Genomic DNA, 20617 nt, shown 5'->3' on the forward strand with positions numbered 1-20617 from the left:
ACCTGGTTTCCTCAAACTTGAAGAGCTTAACAGAGAGAGAGTTCTCTTGCTCTATTCCTGCCAGCCAAGAATGCCTTGTACATGTTTATACAGGCAGCTAAATTTCACCTTGAAACCTGAATTCTAAGGCAGTTCAGAAAGATTAGAAAGCCCAACAAGAGAATGGAGCCATCCCCTGACCACTGCTAAAACCAGGAGTGTTCTATAGTAATTTGTGTGGTGAAACTGTTATCAAGTAGGGTCACTAAGTGAAGGAGGAGAGATGCTGAAATCCACAAGCCATGATTTATTGAGAAAGTTTATTTTATTGGTTTATAAATCACACCTACCTCTTTATTAAAAAAGCTCCTTATCAACTTAAAACGTTACCAGAGCCAAAATATAAGATATATATATTTAGAAACTTCTCAACTAATTCCCAAAGAACAGTCTGGCTTGATCTCCTCTCCTATTTGAACACTTCCTTATTGCTCATTATATTTTAGCAGCCAAAAACCACAAATATAACATAACATCCTACTGAGATCCTGATTTTTCAACATGAATGCAAGGCTTTTCCATGCTCCAGCAAAGCAAGGATTCAGTGAGTTTTAGTGTAATTAAAACAGGAAAATACCAGGAAATTTTACATGAGATTTTTCTGAAGGTGCAAAAGATAGATATCATAGAAATAAAACTGTAGATTATGGTTTTGATAATATATTTGACCCAAAATTTACCTTTACTCCAGGTACTTTGGTTCTGAACAATCTATAGCAGCATTATGACAGAGAAGTGCAGCTCCTTTCAAAGACAGCTTATACAATTTATTACCAACAGAATAATGCTGGCTCAGGTATCTTCCATTCAAGTTATCCCTGGGTTGTAACTGGTTTAAGAGGATTTTACTCTCCCTTTAACACAAACCTCCAACCAGAGGTGACTCAATGAGGTTTTTGCTTACGGCCACGTAAGCAAGACCCTGATACCCCAGGTAACTCTGAGTACACTTGTTTTACAAGGTACATTCTGATTTGAGTAAAGACACTGCAGATGATTACAGCTCTTTACAGCGAGCAGCATTCATTGTTAGTGCCCATGGTACGGAATCACAGCTTGCTGTTCTGCTGGAACTGGGACACCAAGGCCAGCACCTGCTCGGAGGCTCGCACCTGCTTGGAGCCCAGGTACAGGGCACTGTTGGAGGCTGTCTCCTCCAGGAAGTACCTGTAGTTGACCATCATGCCACAGGAGGCCCCGATGCCCCGGGGGCTCGTGTCCCCCATCCAGTTTATCCTCCACAGCACCGAGCCGTTCTGCAGGTGGAAATTGGCCACTGGGTTGAGGGCGTAGCCTCGGTGCTTCTCCCCATACAGATACCAGGCACAGAGTCTCATCAGGGGGGGATGCAGCACCTGAGTCAGCTTCTCTGACCTCACCCACTCGTTGGTGTTCAAGAGTTTCTTTAGTGTTTCGGTGGTGGAGTCTCCTGTGATCTCACAGATTTCCTGCCATTCGGATTCTGTAAAAAGTTCATTCCTTCCCTGTTCTTTTGCCTGGGAGGGGAGGAGACCAACGAGCCATTTTGTGAATCCTGGGATAGGTGAAAGTGTGGAAAAAACTTTTATCTGAGGAAGTTCTTTCTGCAGACAAAAAGAGAGGAAAAAAAAAAACAAACCATGAGTTCGGTCATGATTGACACAGAGAAGTTTCAGTGAAAGGGCAGCTGATGGCCTTTGCTTTATGGCAGGTGGAGACCATGGATTCTGAGAAGGAACTGATACACATGGACACAAAAAAAAGGTGAAATATCACCCTGGCAGTAACAGGTTAGTGATGAGAAGGCACTGGGAACACCCAGAAAACTTTAACAGTGACTGAATGACATTCCTCACACACAATCTCTATAAAAGTACTTATGCAGTGCTTACCACCACTGCATTCTGCTGTTATCCTTTTATAGGCAGAAATAAACAAATAGAATCACAGGCCATAAAGAAGTGATTCTGAAGGGAATCTTTTCTTAAAATAGACATACAAGCTTTGGAAACCATTTAAATGCTATTTATTTTTCATATATAACTCTTTTTGTTAAATCAAGGACAGTTTATTATTTCATTCTATTGTAAAATCATGAGGTACTATTTGTAGATTTTTATGGAAAGAAGTATTTCCTGAAGTTTTGAGTGAAGTTCTTTACACAGGCCATCTACCTTCCATGACATTCCCTAAATCAGTAAGAAATACAGTGTGCGAACATTTTTTTTACTGCAAGTATAACACTTTTTAACCAAGTAAAATTTCTTCTGTACTCCTACTAATTTCTGATTAAACCCTGCTAACCATGAAATCATGTGTAAAGCAAAACACACAGGAAAACTGTGTATTAGTTTTGGGACACACCAGTGCGAAGAATAAACTCACTTGGAATTAACACAAAATACATCAGGCAAATCTGCTGGAGGAGTGGGGGGCAAAGGAACAGAGGCAAGAGAGAACTGAGCTGAAGGCACCCCAGTGTTGGTTTAATTACTGCTCCAACAGAAGAAGTGCTAAGAACCAAGACATTCTCCAACATTACAGACGCATCTTAATGTCAGCAGAAAATTGTCTTTAAATGACTACAAACGGCACTTTTTCTACCTCAAGGATTACCGAGGTAACCATTAAAAAGCCATCAGGGCTCAGATGGTGCTGCCAGGTTGTGAGAGCTGCAGCTCCTCACTACTGCTGAGCTCCACACAGCTGCCATCTGCAGTCTGCTCCGGGAGGGTGCAGGGGCCAGGGAATGCTGGCCTGGCACGGCTTCCCCACAGGCTGCAGCCAAGCACCATCTCTAATATCCACAACACATTTTCCCTTCCCACAGGAGCTTCCCAAATACGTCCCTGCTGTCCTGTGCCTTCCAGCACAGTGGCACACAGCCAGCTGTGCAGTTTGGTGACTTACAGCTGGATCACCTGCAGAAAATCACTGGCTGCCCTGAGCTGGAGTTCTCTGACTGTTACACAGACGTGTCAGCCAAAGAATTCTTTTGGGACCAGGAAGGGACAGGAAAAGCAGATCAAGTTACAAAGAAATGCCTCATTTCAGGTCCTTAGACAACCAGATAAAGAAAACAAAGCAAATTATTTCCTAAGAACACTCATTTCTGTATCTTATTGAACAAAACACCATTTTTATAATCAGAGCTCCCAGGAGATCCTGACTGGGTCATGCTCACAACTGCTACAACTACCACACTCAGATAGTGAAGTTCTAGTGAAGTAGTAGGAACTAGGAAAGTAGAAACTTTTTCCAAGTTTCCGCTGAAGGACACGATGATATTTTATTCTTAAGAGTAATTCCAAAGCTGCTATCTTTTACAACATCTGTGAGATCCAACTATGAGGTTTCCTTGCATGTGCATTTCATAAAATAAAAAAGTTCCTTTACAGACATCTCTTACACCTCTTTGCAGAATTTCAGGGAATACATTTATGAAACAAAATAGTTTATTAGGGTTGTGTTCTTAGACCATGGCTATAAGAGGCAAAGATACTGAAAGGAAGTTTTAATTAAAAGAATATTTTGTGGAGTAGACAGTTCAGACTCATTAGAAAAGTTTTCCCCTTGCTTTTGAAAAAGAGCAATGACAAAGTAAATTAAAAAAATATATATCTGGAGTGAAAGAAATGGAAAAATAGGAACAGAACAAAGCAATTCCACAGATTTCAAACATCTTTCCTTCCCAATCCCACACTGAATACTTCCCCATGGACATAAGGACTATTTATCCAGAAATAATTCAAAGTAACTTTATAAAATTTGAATACAGAGTCAAACAAACTCAGTAAATCCTCCCTTGGTCACAGTAAATCCTCCCTTGGTCACGTCTCATCCACCTCCTCATTGCTTCATCCACCTCCTCATTGCATTTCTCAATCAAGCAGCTCATCTAATCAGCACATCTGGAATCCACTTCTCTTTAAAGCAGCAGCATCTTAATTAGTACAGCAGAGGAGGAGGATTGTACTCAGGTGCCCCTCTGCCAGCTACACTTTCCTTGACTCACCACTGCTACCACAGACCCAGGGATCTGCTGGACAAGGAGGAGGGAGAAAGATGGCACAGAAGTGAATTTTTCAAGGCCACCAGAAAAATATTTCAAGGTATTTGATCCTGGGCAAAAAGCTGCTGGCTTCCAGTTTTGTCAGTTGGTAAGAGCAGCATCACTTCCACCTTCCCTCCTCCAGCAGTGCAGAGCTGAGCAGTGCTGGCTCTGCTGCACCTGGACATGGCTGAGCGGCTGAGACACTTGGTTGTCACATAATGTGACCTTCTGCCTGTCAGCTCGTGCTGTGGTGGATGAATCTCTGCCCAGAAGGGAGGCCACAGCTCCCTCCTGAAGATTCAATGACCCAGGACCCTCCTGCCTGTCCACACAGTAATGATGGATGAGGACTCAGCAAGGGCCTGGGCTGGGAGGGACCTGCAGATGCACCTCGAGGCACAAAAACACAAACCCATCACTGTAATGAGAAGTGCCCTTCCCATGTCACATCCTCCAGCAGCAGCCAGCTCCTCTCAAACAGCCTGCAACTCAAAATGGGGGTGCATTCTTCTGGGTGTTCATTTCTGTTTTGATTTAAAGTTCCTCTTTAACACATAGAGCACAAGAGAGAGGAATACATGGGGTAAAGTTTTCAAATTAATGACCTATCATGAGAAATCTTCCAAGTGCTGCTGGAGAGAGTAAAGATGTTAATGCTGTGCAGTGGGGATGAAAAGAGAAATGGAAAAAAAGAAGTTTTTAGAGGCTATTTCCTCTAGGCAAGGATTCAAGGAATACAGAATGTGTTCCTTTTTGACCCAAAGGTGGGATTACACTCCTTAAAGGTTTTCCTTTTTTTTATTAACTGTATTACTATTCCTGTGAAAGATAGTGCCTTTGAGAACACACTGCTTAAGGTCTCTTTCATGATTTCTTCACAGCTATTTAGGGTTAAAAGCTGAGAGGGGAAGAAGGAAGATGGCATTGAAATTTGAGCGGCAGCAATTCTTCTTTCAGGTGAAAGGGAAAAAGCTGTTTAGCACCAAGTCAAGTCTGGAACTCTTCTGCACCATCTCTGCCAAGGAAGCAGTGTTTGAAAATTCTGTTTTGCTCCTGAACAGAGCTAACAAGGTTTGCACACAGGAGCTGAGCTGTGTCCATTGCTTCCATAGGGTAACAATTCCAATCTCATTTCCCAGCTTGCAGAGCCCGAGGGCACCTGTGCACCACCCAAGATGACAAAAGTGAGAACGAATTGTTTCTTCCCCCCTCTGTACAGTAATAACAACCAGTGCAAAGTTCCTAATTAAGCAACTGACATTGATTCCTAGGAATGTTGACTGCTCCTTGTTTATCACCACTTTCAGGAGTGACCCATTCACCAGGACAGCCCCAAATATTTCACAGGAGGTCAGTAGCTCTTACTCTATTAAAAACACAAGATGGGAAATTGTGGGGTTTTTTACTTCTTAGGACAGATAAGACATGGGAAAGTGACCCCATTTTGAAGCTACAGTACATACTACTACCTATCTGATAAAAGCTTTATTTAGAAGCTTATCTGAGGCAGCCATTTCTCGTGGAAAAATAAGTAAATGCAGTGGAGTGAGCACATTTATGCTTTGCTAAATTGATGTGCTGGTTTCCAAGGCTATTGGTGGAGACCCATTAATGTTTACTTTCCTGTCAGAAACCCACACACAACATTAAGAAACAGCTGCTAACTTTTGTTCGGGCTAGATTTCTGTGTTTGAGTGTTGCTTTTTGTTGTTGTTTTCGTTTTTCTTTCCTTGCAGAAAAGCAGAGATTTCTCCCATTATCCATATCTCATCTGAAACTCTCTTGCACTCTTGAAAGCTGCAGTCCAAGGTCACATTTTTCATCAATGAAATCAAAGCCTGTTTTGGAAATTATGATCTCCCCAGGTCACCTAGATCAAATTAAGGTAGCAATTATCAACAGCCCAAGCAGAAAGCTAAAATCTGCCACCAATTGCTGAGCATTCTATTGAGTCACACAGCAGCTATCAGTTTTCTCCCTCAAATGCCACAGGCTATAAAATTCTAAGCATTTTCTCAAAGGCTTCACCACAGTTATCTGTGTCTGTCATCTGCTGACTGAATTGCCATGATGTACCTTCTGCAGAGCTACAGACTGTTTAGAGTGGCTATAAACACATTGTGAATTATATGGCTGGCTAATGAGAAATCCATCCACCTCCTCGTTCACCAGCACCTATCAGCTTGCTAGAAATGATCTGCCTGCACTCAGTTTGGGGTTTGTTTGGTTTTCTGCAGTTGTCTGAAATAGCTTCAAAATCCAATTCATTTCTGGGAACAACACAAGCTTGGATTTCAGAAATACAAGAGATCATTTCTGTTGCCTGCTCCCTGTTTTATATACATTAATATAAACAAGAGACTGCAAGGAATGCCTACACAGCCTATTCCCCGCTTTGTACAGGGAGAACAGGGATCAAAGTGGTATCAGTGGCCTAATGAATTCATCCCAAAATAATCCCAACAGGATATGCTCAGACATCAACAGAAGCCTGTACACAAAACCCTTCTATATTATCTGTGTAGCAAACTTTTGTCAAGAAAGTGCCAAAAAAAGGAATAATCTGCTCCTGAGAGCAGCACCATTTCTCCCAGGATGCCCTTTGTAGGGAACACCAGGTCCAATTCTGATCTCCAGCGTATCTCCTCCCCCTTTACCCAGTTACACAGAACAATTCCTGTGGCAAATGCCAAATCTTAACATCCACGTAAAGATTAAGGATTCCAACTGCAAACTGTGCACGTAGAAAGAGAGGACACTGAGGATCCATTTCTGTGCCTCAATTTTATCCATCCTCCATCTGCTTAAATTAATGAAACCCCAAAGCAGTGGCCATCAATTTGTACACAGTGCCTCAGACTAACAGTGCTCAGCATTGGGGTGCAGCAATCCTCACTAGTTTTCCCAACAATCCTAAGAAAAACCCATTTGCAAGGAATGCTTTCAGGAGGGAATCAGTGCTTGGCACTCTTTGAAGGTGAGGAGTGCTGCCCTACACGGGCTCATGTTGAGCAGAGTATGTGACCAGTCCAGGCAAATTAGCAAACATTTGCTAAAAATTTTCTAAAAAATTATATTCTATTTTAATTGTGCATTCATGAGATTTTAAGGAGTATGGTACTAACTGAATTCATAGCCATATTTTTTTAGATTAGATACCTGCTAGATCAAGGTTTCAGTAAAGTTTTTTGAAATCCTGTCAGATGAAGGCTTCAGTGCAGAGGGGTTTTCAGCACACTCCTAACTTTGTGCATGTCTTTTCCTGACCTAATGATACACATTCATGACAGGTCCAATTTGGAGTTTTCCTCATGAAGAATGACAGCTGGGATTTCAGTTTGGAGGTTACAGTGGCACTTACAGGTAGAAGTGTCAGAGCAGGTTACACTAAGGTAAAAGTCAGGTAAAGGATTTTTACTGGAGGATAAAAGAAGTATTAGGAGTTTGCAGCACCTTAAGAAAACATAAATCAAATAGAATTCTGCAGATCAAACAGACATCCACAAAAGTTAACTCAAAGGGCAAGTTATAAAAGTGTCTTAATCATCAATTTAAATAAAATTAAAAACAAAATCCTCAACCCTTTCAAATGTTCTCCTCTTCCCAAGGCATTTTATTATAAGTTAAATTAAAGAGAGTCTCAACTTCTGTAACCTGGAACACTTGGTGATTTAGCAGCACTTGAAAAAAAAGATTTGTTTATTGCAAAGCCATGCAAAGGTGATATAAAAAATCCTCCTCCTATCAGAGACCTCACCCATCTATTTTTACAAAGGCTGCTGGACACTGGCTTAATGAGAGGTAATTTTTGACCCAGGACTTTTTTTGCTGAGGCTGTATTGTTTCAGCTGCTGTCACCAAGTCCACTCAGCACTCCTGCTGCACCATTTGTCCCTTCTGCTCCAAAGAATTATGTCCAACCTGAATAGAGACAACCTTGTAAAGTCCTCTGCTTACACCTGACCAGAGAGAAAGAGAGCACATGTGAGCAATTAATCCACAGAAAAAGGACTTCCAGAATTTTGGGAGCCAGGCAACACAGGCTGCTGAGAGTATTATTCATTGCATGCCTCTGCCCTAAACAATCCTGACTTTGTAGAAATTCCACAGTGGAAGTGTTTTGAAGCTGAAATACAGAGGGCTTCTCTCTGAGGGGTGAAGCCCACTGAGATGGGAGGCACAGCGTTTGCAGCTGAAGCTGAATGAGGAGGCCTTGTAGAAGTGCATCAAATAATTTTGGAAACAACAGGACAGTGATTTAGGGTCACTTCACGGACATAAAATATGCAATAGGAGATGGTTCTTGCACCATTCAAGACAACCAATTCGAGGACAGTACTTTGGAATGAAGGTGGAGGAAGCATGAAGGAGTGGGAGGAACAGGAAAGAGAAAAATACTAACATCAAAGAGTGAAGAAAAAACTATCAGACAGCCACATCCACAATGGATAAATATTCCTGGATTATCCTTTCTATTTTCTTTAGCCCTACAGTGGTTCCACTCCAAACAGGAACGGTGTAGAGGCAATGCATGGAGTTGTTAGACCTTTAGATCCAGACTACACATTAACACCTCAGTTCATGTCCAATTCCTACATTAGAATTTCCTACCAGAGCATTTTTCACAACACCTTTAAGCAATGTAGGAAATATGAGTAGGGAGGAAGGTCTCCACCTTTGGCATTGCATGGAAAGCACTCAAGTTTTCAATATTAAAGAAGTTCTTTAAGATTGAGGCATTAATTTTATGATTAAAATGTATTTAAAGGCATCTCAGTTTCCTATGATAAACACTGAAGAGGGGATGGATTTTACAACACTGAAATGTAAAAACTTTGTCCTAAGTATAAATACAGAACACACTCTTCTGTTGGACACACCAAATTTTAAATCTTGCATTAGGTTATCTAAGTATGATGTGTCTGTTTGACTTTATAACTCACAACTTTGCTGGTGTTGCAAGCAATTAGTGATGGTCAGATACAATGTCAATAGGGTTATTTTATGAGAGCAACTCAATTACCCAGAAATTATTTTTCAGATGCAAAAGCAGATAACTGCATGAATTTATTCCAATTTCCCCTCAGTCAAGATCAGACAGATGGCAGAGTCTAATTATACCTGGACTACTGCACTTTCAACAATTAATCTAAAAGCCATTCCAAAAGCAAGAAGCAACAAAATTCAGCCAAAATATCCATTAAAAATAAAATAAAATAAAATAAAATAAAATAAAATAAAATAAAATAAAATAAAATACTTCAGGGCAGCCAACTATGATTCAGCAATTTAGTAATCTATCACTTTCTGGCAGTAGTAGTTTCAAACATCCAATTTTAAGTTATTTTTGTGAGTGGAACTGAAGTTCTAAATCACAGACAGTTTTCCAGACATCGTTACTAATCCAGATGTGAAACAATGAATATAAACACAAGTAGTGATCCTTACTTTTAAGAGGTAGCTTTGTCAGCAATTTAAGTACTAAAGACTATTAAATAAAATAACGTGCTCAGTGCAGGAATGCGACTGTCTCACACCACTCTGAATGAATTTTCAGTCCTTTCTCCAGTGGCTTGGAAGAAGTTTCTACAAGTACTAAAGCTATTAGCAATAATCCCTTAGCATGTAATGATATTATCTAAATTCAGAGAACTGACTGGCAGAAAGTAAAAGATTCTTTTGCCTTTTAAAACATTTTCTTTACTATATTGCAAGCCATGCCTGGGCAAAGAAATCTCTCTCCATTTTTCTAAATAGAGGTATTCAAGGCATGCATGCACACTGCATAAATAACCAGTGGCAATTCAATTTAACAAACAAAACAATGAACTAATTAATGGACAGGAAGTATTTCTGTTCCTGGAGCAGCTGTAAGATTTTGGAAAAGGCACTGTCAGGTACTTTGAAGAGAAGATGTTGATCAGGCTCTTCCCACGCAACTGAGAGGCAACAGTGAATTCCATCAGAGCCCACACTGTGGAATAAAGCTGTGTCAAAGCCACCTTCAACAGAAATGTTCTTGTTTGACTTCAGGCGACCCACAGGGGATTAGGCAAACACAAGGAGTTTACACAGAACATGTCACCTCTGCAACAGAATCGACACCTGGCAGACATCAACCAAGAGCAGGAAATGTTCTTCCAACTCTCCACACCTCCAAAGGCTGCTCTGGGAAGAAGTTCCAGGGGAAGCCCCAGGAGCTCCTGGCCTGAGCAGTGACACCAGGTAGGAACTAAACCATGCTGGGCAAACAGACCCTGAGGCCCCCCTGCCACACTCACCTGCAGCTCTTTGACAACTCTTTTGATGAGGTGAGTCCCGAGTTCCACCCCCTGCAGGCCCTGCTGAGTCAAACTGATAGAGTAGAAAATTGCTGTTGTGATTTTGTCTGCATCTTCTGTCTCTAAAGGCGGCACTTCTTTCACTATGGTCTGGGAAAAAAAGGATTAAAAAATTAAAATGTTAGTATTAGTTATTATCATCATTATGGGGAGGAGGTCTTACTTTTTAACTTTTAAATGCATTAACACTTTTCCCCACTGTTTTATTCATTGACAATAAAAATCTAATGAAAAAGTAGAAAGAGCTGCTTAGACATTAGCACGTGCAGGTAAAAAATTATAACGTGGTTTCAAACTTTCAGAATTAATTTTAACCACTTTGAAATGTTTATCTCATTTGCTCTACTTTATTTTTAATCTTTTCTTATTCTTCTTGCTCTTGAGCAAAAAATTTCAATTTACATAATACACAAGATAGACAAAAGACCCCTGTAATTCTTACCTGCCAATTCTCTCATCTCTTAAAAGATGAAACAAAAGCAAATATTGCCAAATTATACAGAATTGTGGATTTTTAAATAAGCACACTGCAATCTGAGCACGTTGCTGTGTACTAAATGCATCAGTGGCTGTACCTGGATGCTGCTGGAGATGTCACTGGTTAGTGCCACGTGCAGGACTATCAATGGCTCTCCTGGGATTGCACAGTGAGAAAAGAAGTAGCATCTTCTATAGGCCCCAACTCGACGCTTCATATCAACCCAGTTTCTGACAGGGTGCACAGCTTCAGAACTCAAGGAGAAAATTTTTTAAAGAATTATTATTATTATTATTATTATTATTGTTGTTATTATTACATTTAAAAATAGAGGTCAGCTGCCCTACAAGCTCAGCACTTTTCCCACTGTTGTCAGTGACAAAACTTCCCAATCAAAAAAGGAGAATTAGGCTGTAAGTGAATAACATAAAATTGTCAGCAAGCTGTGACGAAGTGGATTGTAAAGGAACATTGCACACCCACTCACTAGTGTGCTTGCCAAATTACCTTGAAGATTAATTAAACATTAGTAATTATTTTTATTTTAAAAAAATTAGCTTGTACAAGATCTCCTTGCCTCATCAGCACTTAAGTCGCGTACTTTCAGAACATTCTAGAGATTATTTTTCAAGATTTTATACAACAAGGTGGCCTACAACATAACTTGCTTTCAGTCATTTTCAACTTCATCACAACTTTGACTATTAGACAGAAATTCAGGAATCAATGTTGTAGAGCACATTGTATAAAAACCAAGGTGCTCTCTTCACATGTAATTTACACGTGATCCTGTGCACCTCACCAGTTCCAGGCAAAACAACTGCAGCACCTCTGGCAATGTGGGACTGTGGGAAACTGACAAAGTTGGAAGAAAAGACAGCAGTCTACCAGTGCAGTGTGGGAGCTGCAGGATCAAATTATGGCACAAATGATCCCCTTTACTCTTTACTCCAATCAGTTTTTAAAATTGGGCTCTACAGCGTGTTAATGCAAATATTTCATAATTATACTTTGCCTATGGTTCAGAAAAGCAGAGTCCTGAAAACAGTGGATCTCTGCAGTCCCAAGCAGTTCATCACCTCTTCACCAAGGACTCTTTCCAGCCTCTAGCACTTACTCACTAATTTTCTGGAGTACTTCACAAGGAGATTGCCACGTGACCCGTTCCAAGTTGAGGAATCCCGTGGAGAACCACTCTGAGAGCATGTTCTTGAGAACTCCATTCATCTCCTGCAAACAGAACAACGATGGAATTAGCTGCTAAACAAGCAAGGTAAAACATGGGAATGTGAGTAAAGCCAACCTTGATTGACCACAAGGCTGCAGTTGCACGGTTGCTCAGATTTAAATACCACGGAAACATTTTGCAACAAGATACAGACAGAACCAGGGGCTTTCCAGAATTTTCCTTCTCTAAAAATATGAAAAATTTTGAGCAAGTAAAATAAAAACCAGCAGCATAAGACAATAGAACTGAAAAATCAAACCAGCTTTGGAACAGTATGAGAGATGAAACCCAACTCAATGTCAAATCCTTTCAGAAACAATCATTGTAAGTAATTTTTATATTCCCTACCAGTTTCCTGCTGCCTGTATTATTAAAGATTTCCTGTCTAAATTTATTTGAATTTAATAAGTATTCTTGAACTCAGCACAGCATGAATATCCCTAAAAGAGATTCCAGAGCTTGTTTTTCTTTCTTCCATTTGCCTTGTACACAGGACACAGTGTGATACCAGCACCAACTTACCAACAGCCTGATCAGAAACATGGGCTTACCTGAAACTAACTTAGTAACCATTTACTTCAACAAAAACTCTTCATCTTATATTCAAACCTTTGTTAAATAGCTACTGCTGCACATAAAAGAGATAAAAATTAAGGTCCAATGTACTTTAGCTTGCTACATTAAAGGAAAACAACAGGAAAAAAAAAATCTAATCAGAAAACCAAAAACATTTTTATTAAGCTCAGATGTAGTCTCAGGACTGTCATAAAAAGCAAAAATATTTCCTATTATAAACTAACCATGATGAAAGCTGCAGAGGCACTTGTTGAAAGACACACATCAAAGGAGGTTTTTGCTGGCCAAAGCAACTGCTACAAGTATTCCAAGACTGAATGAAAGAATGGGTTTATTCCTTAACACACTAGAAAAACTAAAATTTTCAAACCCAGAAGAAACATTCATTTGCATACAACTCTGTCATGCATGAATTTTTTTTCAATACCTTCTTCCTAAACAAATATATTCTGATTGGTTTTTTTATTCTGACTTTAAGGTACCTCCCTTGTGAATTCTCATTTCTGAAGCCCAACTCTGAAGTTTTTAGGTAATAACCATAAATCACTTCGGTCAAATATCCCTTGGTGTAGTGAAAATTTCCAGGCATTCCGGGATTGTTTGGTTTGTTTTCTTTTGTAGGGGCACACTGTAAACCAGAGAAATGAGCTGGAGTTGTCAGATGTGGGGGCAAAGGAACAGATCCTTATGGCTCTCTTGTCATCCACGTGCTTTTTGAACAGCGTTTCAGCTGCAGTCCAGCAGGCAGAGGGGAAACCGGATGGCTGCACTGCTGCTGGCAGCATTTCGACATTCTGCTCTGCATCTCCTGGCAGCAACAAGGCTCAGACAGCACGGATTGACATGGGAAAGAGCCAGTTACCCTGCATGGAAAATGGAGGAGTGGGAAGCATTGGAGTTTTGCTCCTTTGGAGGTTCAGCATTCTCCACGTGGATGCAAGTGGAACTGAGGGCTGTTCTCAGACAGGGCTACTGCAGCTCCAGGGTGCAGCTGGAGAAAAATCATGCAGTTGTAACCAAACAAGTGAGGCAGATGTGCTTTCAGTAAGGATTTGGGGAGGAATATTGTATATGGGGAATTACAACTCAAAACAACCTGTCAGTGGTAAATAATGAAGTTTTAGACAACAACAGGGCACTGTGCAGGAATTTGAATGGCTCCTTGTGGAAGGGACCTGCCACCATCATTGAGTCCACCCCCAGCTGAGCATGGAGCAACAGGACATGAGGGAATGGCCTTGAGCTGAAGGAGGGCAGGTTTTCAGTGGGTCTTAGGGAGAAATTCTTCCCTGGGAGGGTGGGGAGGCCCTGGCACAGGCTACCCAGAGAACCTGTGGCTGCCCCATCCCTGGAAGTGTCCAAGGCCAGGTTGAACAGGGCTTGGAGCACCCCTGGTAGTGGAAGGTGTCCCTGCCCATGGCAGGGGTGGGACTGGATGGGCTTTGAGGTCCTTTCCAACCCAAACCAGTCTGGGATTCCATGATTCTGTGATGACAAAACTTTTTAGTGCAGAAGGACGTAGAAGTTTTCACTATCCAAAACTGTGTTTAAATCAAGTCATCTAAACAAGATTCTGACTTGTGTTTAATATCTCAGTGTACAGCACATTTCCAAAAAGCTTCACTCCAATAAGGACAGGCTCAAGTCTGGGTCTCTTATTTTGTAGATTTAGTGGCAGGTTCTTTTATTTTGTAAACTTAGTGGTAAGTAATTTTTTATTTTCATTTCAGAGGCCTTTTTAGTCATAAAAATTACATCTGCAACACTTCATTAAAAAGAAAAGCAAGCACATTCATTATTCAGCATCCCAGTCTTAAATTTGAGCAATGAGACATAGTCAGATTAGTATTTCAAATTACCAGCTATACTTCAATTTCTATTAGCCAAGTCTAATAAATTGTGATTATTTTTCTCTCGTTCTGTGTTCTTGCTAGGAGACAGCAAATTAGAGGCCTTTTAATCTTCACATCAAGTACCTATTTCTTGGGCAACAAATGGGAAAACTCTCATGAAAAACTCCAATTAATTTTTTTTTATTACAAAGAGCTGCCTCTCTGATGAGGGAACTATTTCACTTTCCCTCTCAAACTACTAAATAAAAGACCCCTCACAAGAGTTGAGTTTTCCCATGGGTTTGGAATGTTTGAAGTTTTCAACCTGACTTACTTCATTTGGGACTTACAGATCTGCTCTGATACTGCCAAGTAGTTGAAGGTGGCTGTGGTGGGGGGATTGACTGGGTTTGTTTTGGGAGGGGGTTTGGGGGGTTTTATTTGTCGGAGTTTTTATTCCCCACAAATTACCTCCAGAATCTACATAGAGAATATCCCTGGTGAGATACTGCAAAAATATCCCCACTAGCAAAGTAAGATTCAATAGTGACACAAATTAAAGGGGACTGGTTTCTGCTTTTTTATTGCTAACAGTAATTACTGCAGTGATAATGGCAGTGCTGAAAACTCTCCTAGCTCTTGTGGTTGATATTATTGGACATTTTGTTCTTAAAATTAAAACCATTATTTCTTCACCCTCTCTCCCCCCCCCCCCCCCCCCCCCCCATTTCTGCTCATTTGGACAATGAGTAAAGCGTGCTCAAGCACTTTCAAGTGACTTAATCACTTAAATATAATATTTTACTGCAATCTGCTGAACAAACACAAAATAGAAATCCTTCATCACCCAATATCTGAGCAGTCCAAGCTGCTTTTATGCTGATAGTGCTGAGGAAATAGAAAAATATTTCATATTTACAACACAACAATGGGCAATCCTTGTTTTAATAGGTCTTTCAAATTACAAAGTAAAAACTAAGGACTGTCTAAGAAATATTTTAGGCAGTTTGAGCAAACCCAAAATCCCAGTAGGCCGCATAATGCATTCTGTAATTCTCCACCAGCATCAAGAAGATCCATTTAATTTTATTTCCACATTTCCTTGTCAGTGCAGACACAAATATACAGAGGTTGTAAAACTCTCGTTGCACATTTGTCTTTATGTTAGAATTGAAATCAACTTTGCACTAATGAAATGGCTACACGGGACTTTTGATAGGCAAAGAGCAAACACTTTTCTTATAGAAAAACCTTTAAACAATAATGGTGCTTCTTGTCTTCCAGCAGGCCAACACAAGACCAAGATTACAAATACACTCCAACCACTGCTTAATTACAGAAGCAGGTTTATATAGAAATCAATTTGACAAAAATGCTCTTTTTCCTTATCTTTTGCCAGCAACTTGAGCTTTTCACTGACTTTTTCTAAATCATATGGAAAGATGAAGAATATTTTAAAAGCAATTGCTGGATGATTTGCTACCTGAAATCATAATGTTGTGAATTTTTCACCAGAGTCATATTTCAAGGGCTGAAATATAAGTAAGCAAGCAAAATGTAACAAATCTCAAGAGGAAAATGGTGGCACAGAAAGTGTTGCAGGTGAGAGGGTTCTGAAAAGCAAGAGGAAGGACTGCACCCATGAAACAGATTTTCAGCAAATTTCACTCTGTGCATTGCAAGGGCTCATCAGAAATTCAACTGTTTATAAGGACAGTGGAAAATCAGTGTCCTGTGGTGAAAAGAAGGAACAGAACACATGAAAAGAACACAATACAGACACGACAAAAACTGCAAGAGCATCATGAAAAATAATCAAGCCCAGCATTACTGTAAATTAACTTTTAAAACAATGTATTACGTGCCAGCACTTCCCACTGCCACTCTGGAAATGCCACTGCTTCACACCAGGGGCCACTTCCTTCCTGAGCGTCAGCACAGGGCAGCTCTCACTGGTGCCACAGCCTGTGGGAAAGTGTTCACTCGTGTCTCTCTAGAGAATCATGGAATCATTTGTTGGAAAAGACATCTGAGATCATCGAGTCCAATCGTCGACCCATCACCACCTTGTCAACCAACTAAGTGCCATATGCAGTTGTTTCTTGAATACCTCCAAGGATGGGGACTCCACCACCTCTCTGGGTCTGTTCCAATGTTTAATTACCCTTTATGTGGAGAAATTCTTCCCGGTGTCCAATGTGAACCTCTCTTGGCACGGCTTGAGGCCGTTCCCTCTCATCCTGTCATTCGTTCCCTGGGAGCAGAGCCCGACCCCCCTGGCTGCCCCCTCCTGCCACGGAGCTACAGAGAGCCAGACGGTGCCCCCCGAGCCTCCTTTTCTCCATGCTGAGCCCCCCCAGCTGCTCTCCATCGGTCTTGGCCTCTAAAGCCTTCCCTGGAACCACTCCAGCGCTTCAATGTCCTTCCTGACATTCCCTCCCTGAACTGAGGGACCCATAGAGACCCTGACAGTGAACTGGGTTCACGGGACACTTCCCAGCCCAACGTGGCTCCACGAGTAGCACCACGAGCAGCAAGCCCCAAACCACATCCCCCCACACTCCCTCTAGAGACACTCAGGCCAGCCCTCACCTTGACGTGGGCCCCATCCACCGCCTTGCTCGCCAGCCCCTCCATCAGGTCGGCCCTGAGCTCCACGAGGAAGCGCAGCCCGCCCTCGAGGCGGCCCAGGTGCTGGAAGAGCCCGCGGTACTGGGGGTTCAGGTAGTACCGGAGCCGGTCCTCGGCCTGCAGCAGCGCCCCGGGCTCCCTGCGCTGCTCGCGGGCCTGCAGCACCTTGGCGGCGGCCTCGGCCACCCGCCCGTGCTCCACGCCGAAGTCGCGGGCCAGGCGGGTGAGGAGCTCGGCGCGGGGCGGCCCGGGCTGCAGCGCGCGGTAGAACCGCACGAACTCCGCGCCGCGGAGCTCGGCGGGCGGCGGCGCCTTCTCCTTGGTCTCGTAGGGTGGCAGCGGCGGCACCGAGCGGCGCAGCAGCTCCTCCATGCCCGGAGACGCGCCCGACGAGAGGCGATGCGGGCCCCGCGCGGCCCAGAGCAGCGAGCGCGGACCCAGGCGCGGGCACAGCCGGCTCATCCCGCACACCGCCGCAGGCCGCGGCACCGCCCGCCGGGCCGCTCCGCGCGCGCTGATTGGCTGCGACCGCAGACTGACAGCGTGCCCCGCCAATGGGAAGCGAGGAAAGTGTGGCGGGGCTGTGGGTGTGTCGGCCGCCATGTTGAGTGTGGCGCACCGAGGTCACCGGCCGCCCCTCCCCGGGCGGGGCCGGCGTTCCTCATGGCCCGGAGCTCCCCCCACACCGCCCGGCCCTCAGAAGTCACTGTGCTGCGGTTTAGAACCGTAGAATCACCCTGGGCACAATGCCAAGCTGCGCCAGGTGCGGTTCAGGTTGGACTTTGGGAGCAATTTCTTAACCATTGGGCTGCCCCGGGAGGCGGTGGAGTCAGCGGCTATGGAGGTGTTTAAGGAAACACTGGACGTGGCACTTGGCGCTATGGTCTGGTTGACAAGTCGGTGTTTCATCACAAGTTGAACTCGATGATCTTGGAGGTCTTTTCCAACCTAATTGATTTTGTGGTGCTGTGAATCATCAAGATTGGAAGAGACCATTAGGATCATCCAGTTCAGCGTTCACCCAGCGCTGCCGCTGTAGCCCTTAAATGCCCAATCGAGACACCTCCTCAGCATCTCCAGGGATGGTGACTCCACCACCGCCCTGGGCAGCCTATTCCAGTGCCTGACCACCCAACCAATGAAAGAATTTTTTCAAATACCTAATTTGAACCTCCCCTGTCTCAGTTTATGACCTTGCACTGTCTCCTGTATCTTTCTCCCCGGTGGCTCCCATATTTTCTGGTGGGGTGTGCTGGATTTGTGGAACCCAGGCTTGCACAACTCTGAAATAAATAATCCATGTGTGTCTCGAGTGTGTCATTAATGGATTGGTGCGCAGCAGGGAATGATTCCAATTTCCTGGGCAGCATCCCCGTGTCCTGAGGAAGCTGTGGCTCCTGGAAACCTGGCTGGCACTGAGGGGCAGGGATTACAGCCCCAGCCAGCCCTGCTGCAGTTTTTGCTCTGAAATAACTGCAGGAAACCACATGAATTTGGTTGTGCAATTTTGTGGTCACAGACCTGAGTGTAGCCTGTCCTTTGGGCCCTGTAGCAAAAAACTCATCATGAGCCAAAGTCCTCTCAAGTGTGTCAGGACCTTTTGTGAATGAAGTTAAGCATCTCCGTCCTGCTCCCAGCTCAGGCTTACAGAGGTGTATTTGCCTCCTTTAGACATTAAACCAGCAAAACACATAGGTCACATTGATGTCATCGAGATCAGAATTGAGCAGCAATTGTCCTTAAAAGCACAGGGAATTGTGATTCTCAGCATTTGAAATGAGAATTGAGGAAAGAATCAAGCCCTCTTTGTCAGTGAAGAGACAAAAAGAGAGCACTGCCTAATTACAGATTTTAGAACAATATGTTAGCAATTCCCAAGGAAGGGGACAAAAGAAAAAAAACCCCATGTGAGCAGTAACTGAGGTAATTTGGGGTCATAAGTTAAGCTAATATACCCTTAGGAAAGGGAAAATATGACTCAGAAGCATTAAAAGATATGAAAAAGACTTTTAAAAAACCATTTGAATCACACTGGCAATGAATTAAGCTTCAGAAAATCCCTTCCCACCTTTAGAACTTCATTTTCAGCTAAGTCAAAAGCCTTCAAAGTTGGCTGGTTGGTCCTTCTGCTTCACCTCCCCAGGAAAGGGGCTGCCAAAGAGAGCCTCTATGTCAGATTCTCAGGATAATGTCTTTGGAGAGAGAGGAGTAGGTAAGAACTTTCATCAAAAATCTTGATATTTCCACATGCACTCTTCCTAGCAATTCTGCAGTTTTAAATAGGGATCCATTAGATAAGTACAAATTTTTTCCATTTGAAAACTAAAATAAAACAATTTTGGCCATGCCTCATAACAAGAGGTGGACAGACTTGTTGTTTTTCTTAGTAAGGGACAGCTAGAAATTGAACTTTTATATGTTTAATAATGATTTTAAATCCACTGTGTTTGTTTGATGGGATTCTATAATAAACTTCTTTACAGTCTGATGCAGATTTTGTTGACATAAGCCTAAAAACTGTGTTAAAAGCACATGAACCTACTTAGTCTTTTTATTCATTGGAAACCTTATGGACCAGCTCAGTTTCTGATTGAGACATTCCTGGAAATTTCAAAAAGCTCGAGATAGAGATGTTAGCACAGGAAGAGTGGTGATGGAAGATGAAGCCTTCCAACTGCCAGAAAATGGTCAGCATCCCTCAGGATCAATTCCTTTTAAAAATTCTATACAGAAATACTTCTGTTCTTTCCATTTTGACAGCGCTCTCAGATTGGCCTTGGGTAGGATTCCTGCAATAGCAGAGCTCTCTTGCATGACCCACAGCCATAAAAACCAGCTACCACTGTGGTTCATCCACAGAAACCTCTGTGGTGCAGCTTGTAAGGCTTTGTCAAGTAAGACCTTTCTTTTGAAATCTTCCACTGCTTCTTTCCCCCCTCCACCCGGGGAAATTCATTACCTGCTTCAGCTGCTGCTTGGAAAATGAAAACTCATCTCTGTCAGAACCTGAGGGCACCAAGACATGTCAGTGGCCTCACCTGGGACCTTCTCCCTGGGCCCAGGAGCCCCATTTCAGCTCAGCCTGGTGGTTTGAGTCCCTTCTGCACCGGGCTGCAGGGGTCCCTCATCCCAAATTCCAGGCCCTCTTCCCTGGATCTGCTTGCTGCTAGGGACATTTACTGTTGAAAATGTTTATTCTTGAAAACTGAATGTTATTATGAGAAAACTGGAGATTGAAAGAGCCTAATTGCACTTCAGTAATTGTAAATTTTGTCTCCGAGCAAAAAGAGAAGCTAATAAAAGATAGAAAGTCAATCTGATCCAAGTCAATCTGATCCTCTTTTTTTTTTTTTTTTTCTCTTTAACCTGTTCAAATGATAGGTAGAAATAAAATACATGCCCTGGATTCTCAATAATTCCACTATAGCAAAGACAAACTGATTTATGATGGAAATGAAG

At 42.5% G+C, this 20617-nt stretch overlaps 1 protein-coding gene across 1 annotated transcript; it reads right to left on the reverse strand.

The window, feature by feature from the left end:
• Nucleotides 1–297: 297 nt before the first annotated feature.
• MLYCD (malonyl-CoA decarboxylase) lies at nt 298–17620 on the reverse strand (the record flags this gene model as incomplete). The annotated part of the gene is made up of 5 exons (XM_082289819.1): nt 298–1622; nt 10354–10503; nt 10989–11145; nt 12009–12121; nt 17120–17620. 5 exons carry the CDS (start codon nt 17618–17620, stop codon nt 1089–1091), a joined length of 1455 nt encoding a protein of 484 aa, XP_082145945.1. The 3' UTR covers nt 298–1088.
• Between the last annotated feature and the right edge of the window lie 2997 nt (nt 17621–20617).

This window comes from Coloeus monedula (assembly GCF_965178545.1).
Source record: "Coloeus monedula genome assembly, chromosome: 13".
In the NCBI taxonomy this organism is placed as follows: Eukaryota; Metazoa; Chordata; class Aves; order Passeriformes; family Corvidae; genus Coloeus; species Coloeus monedula.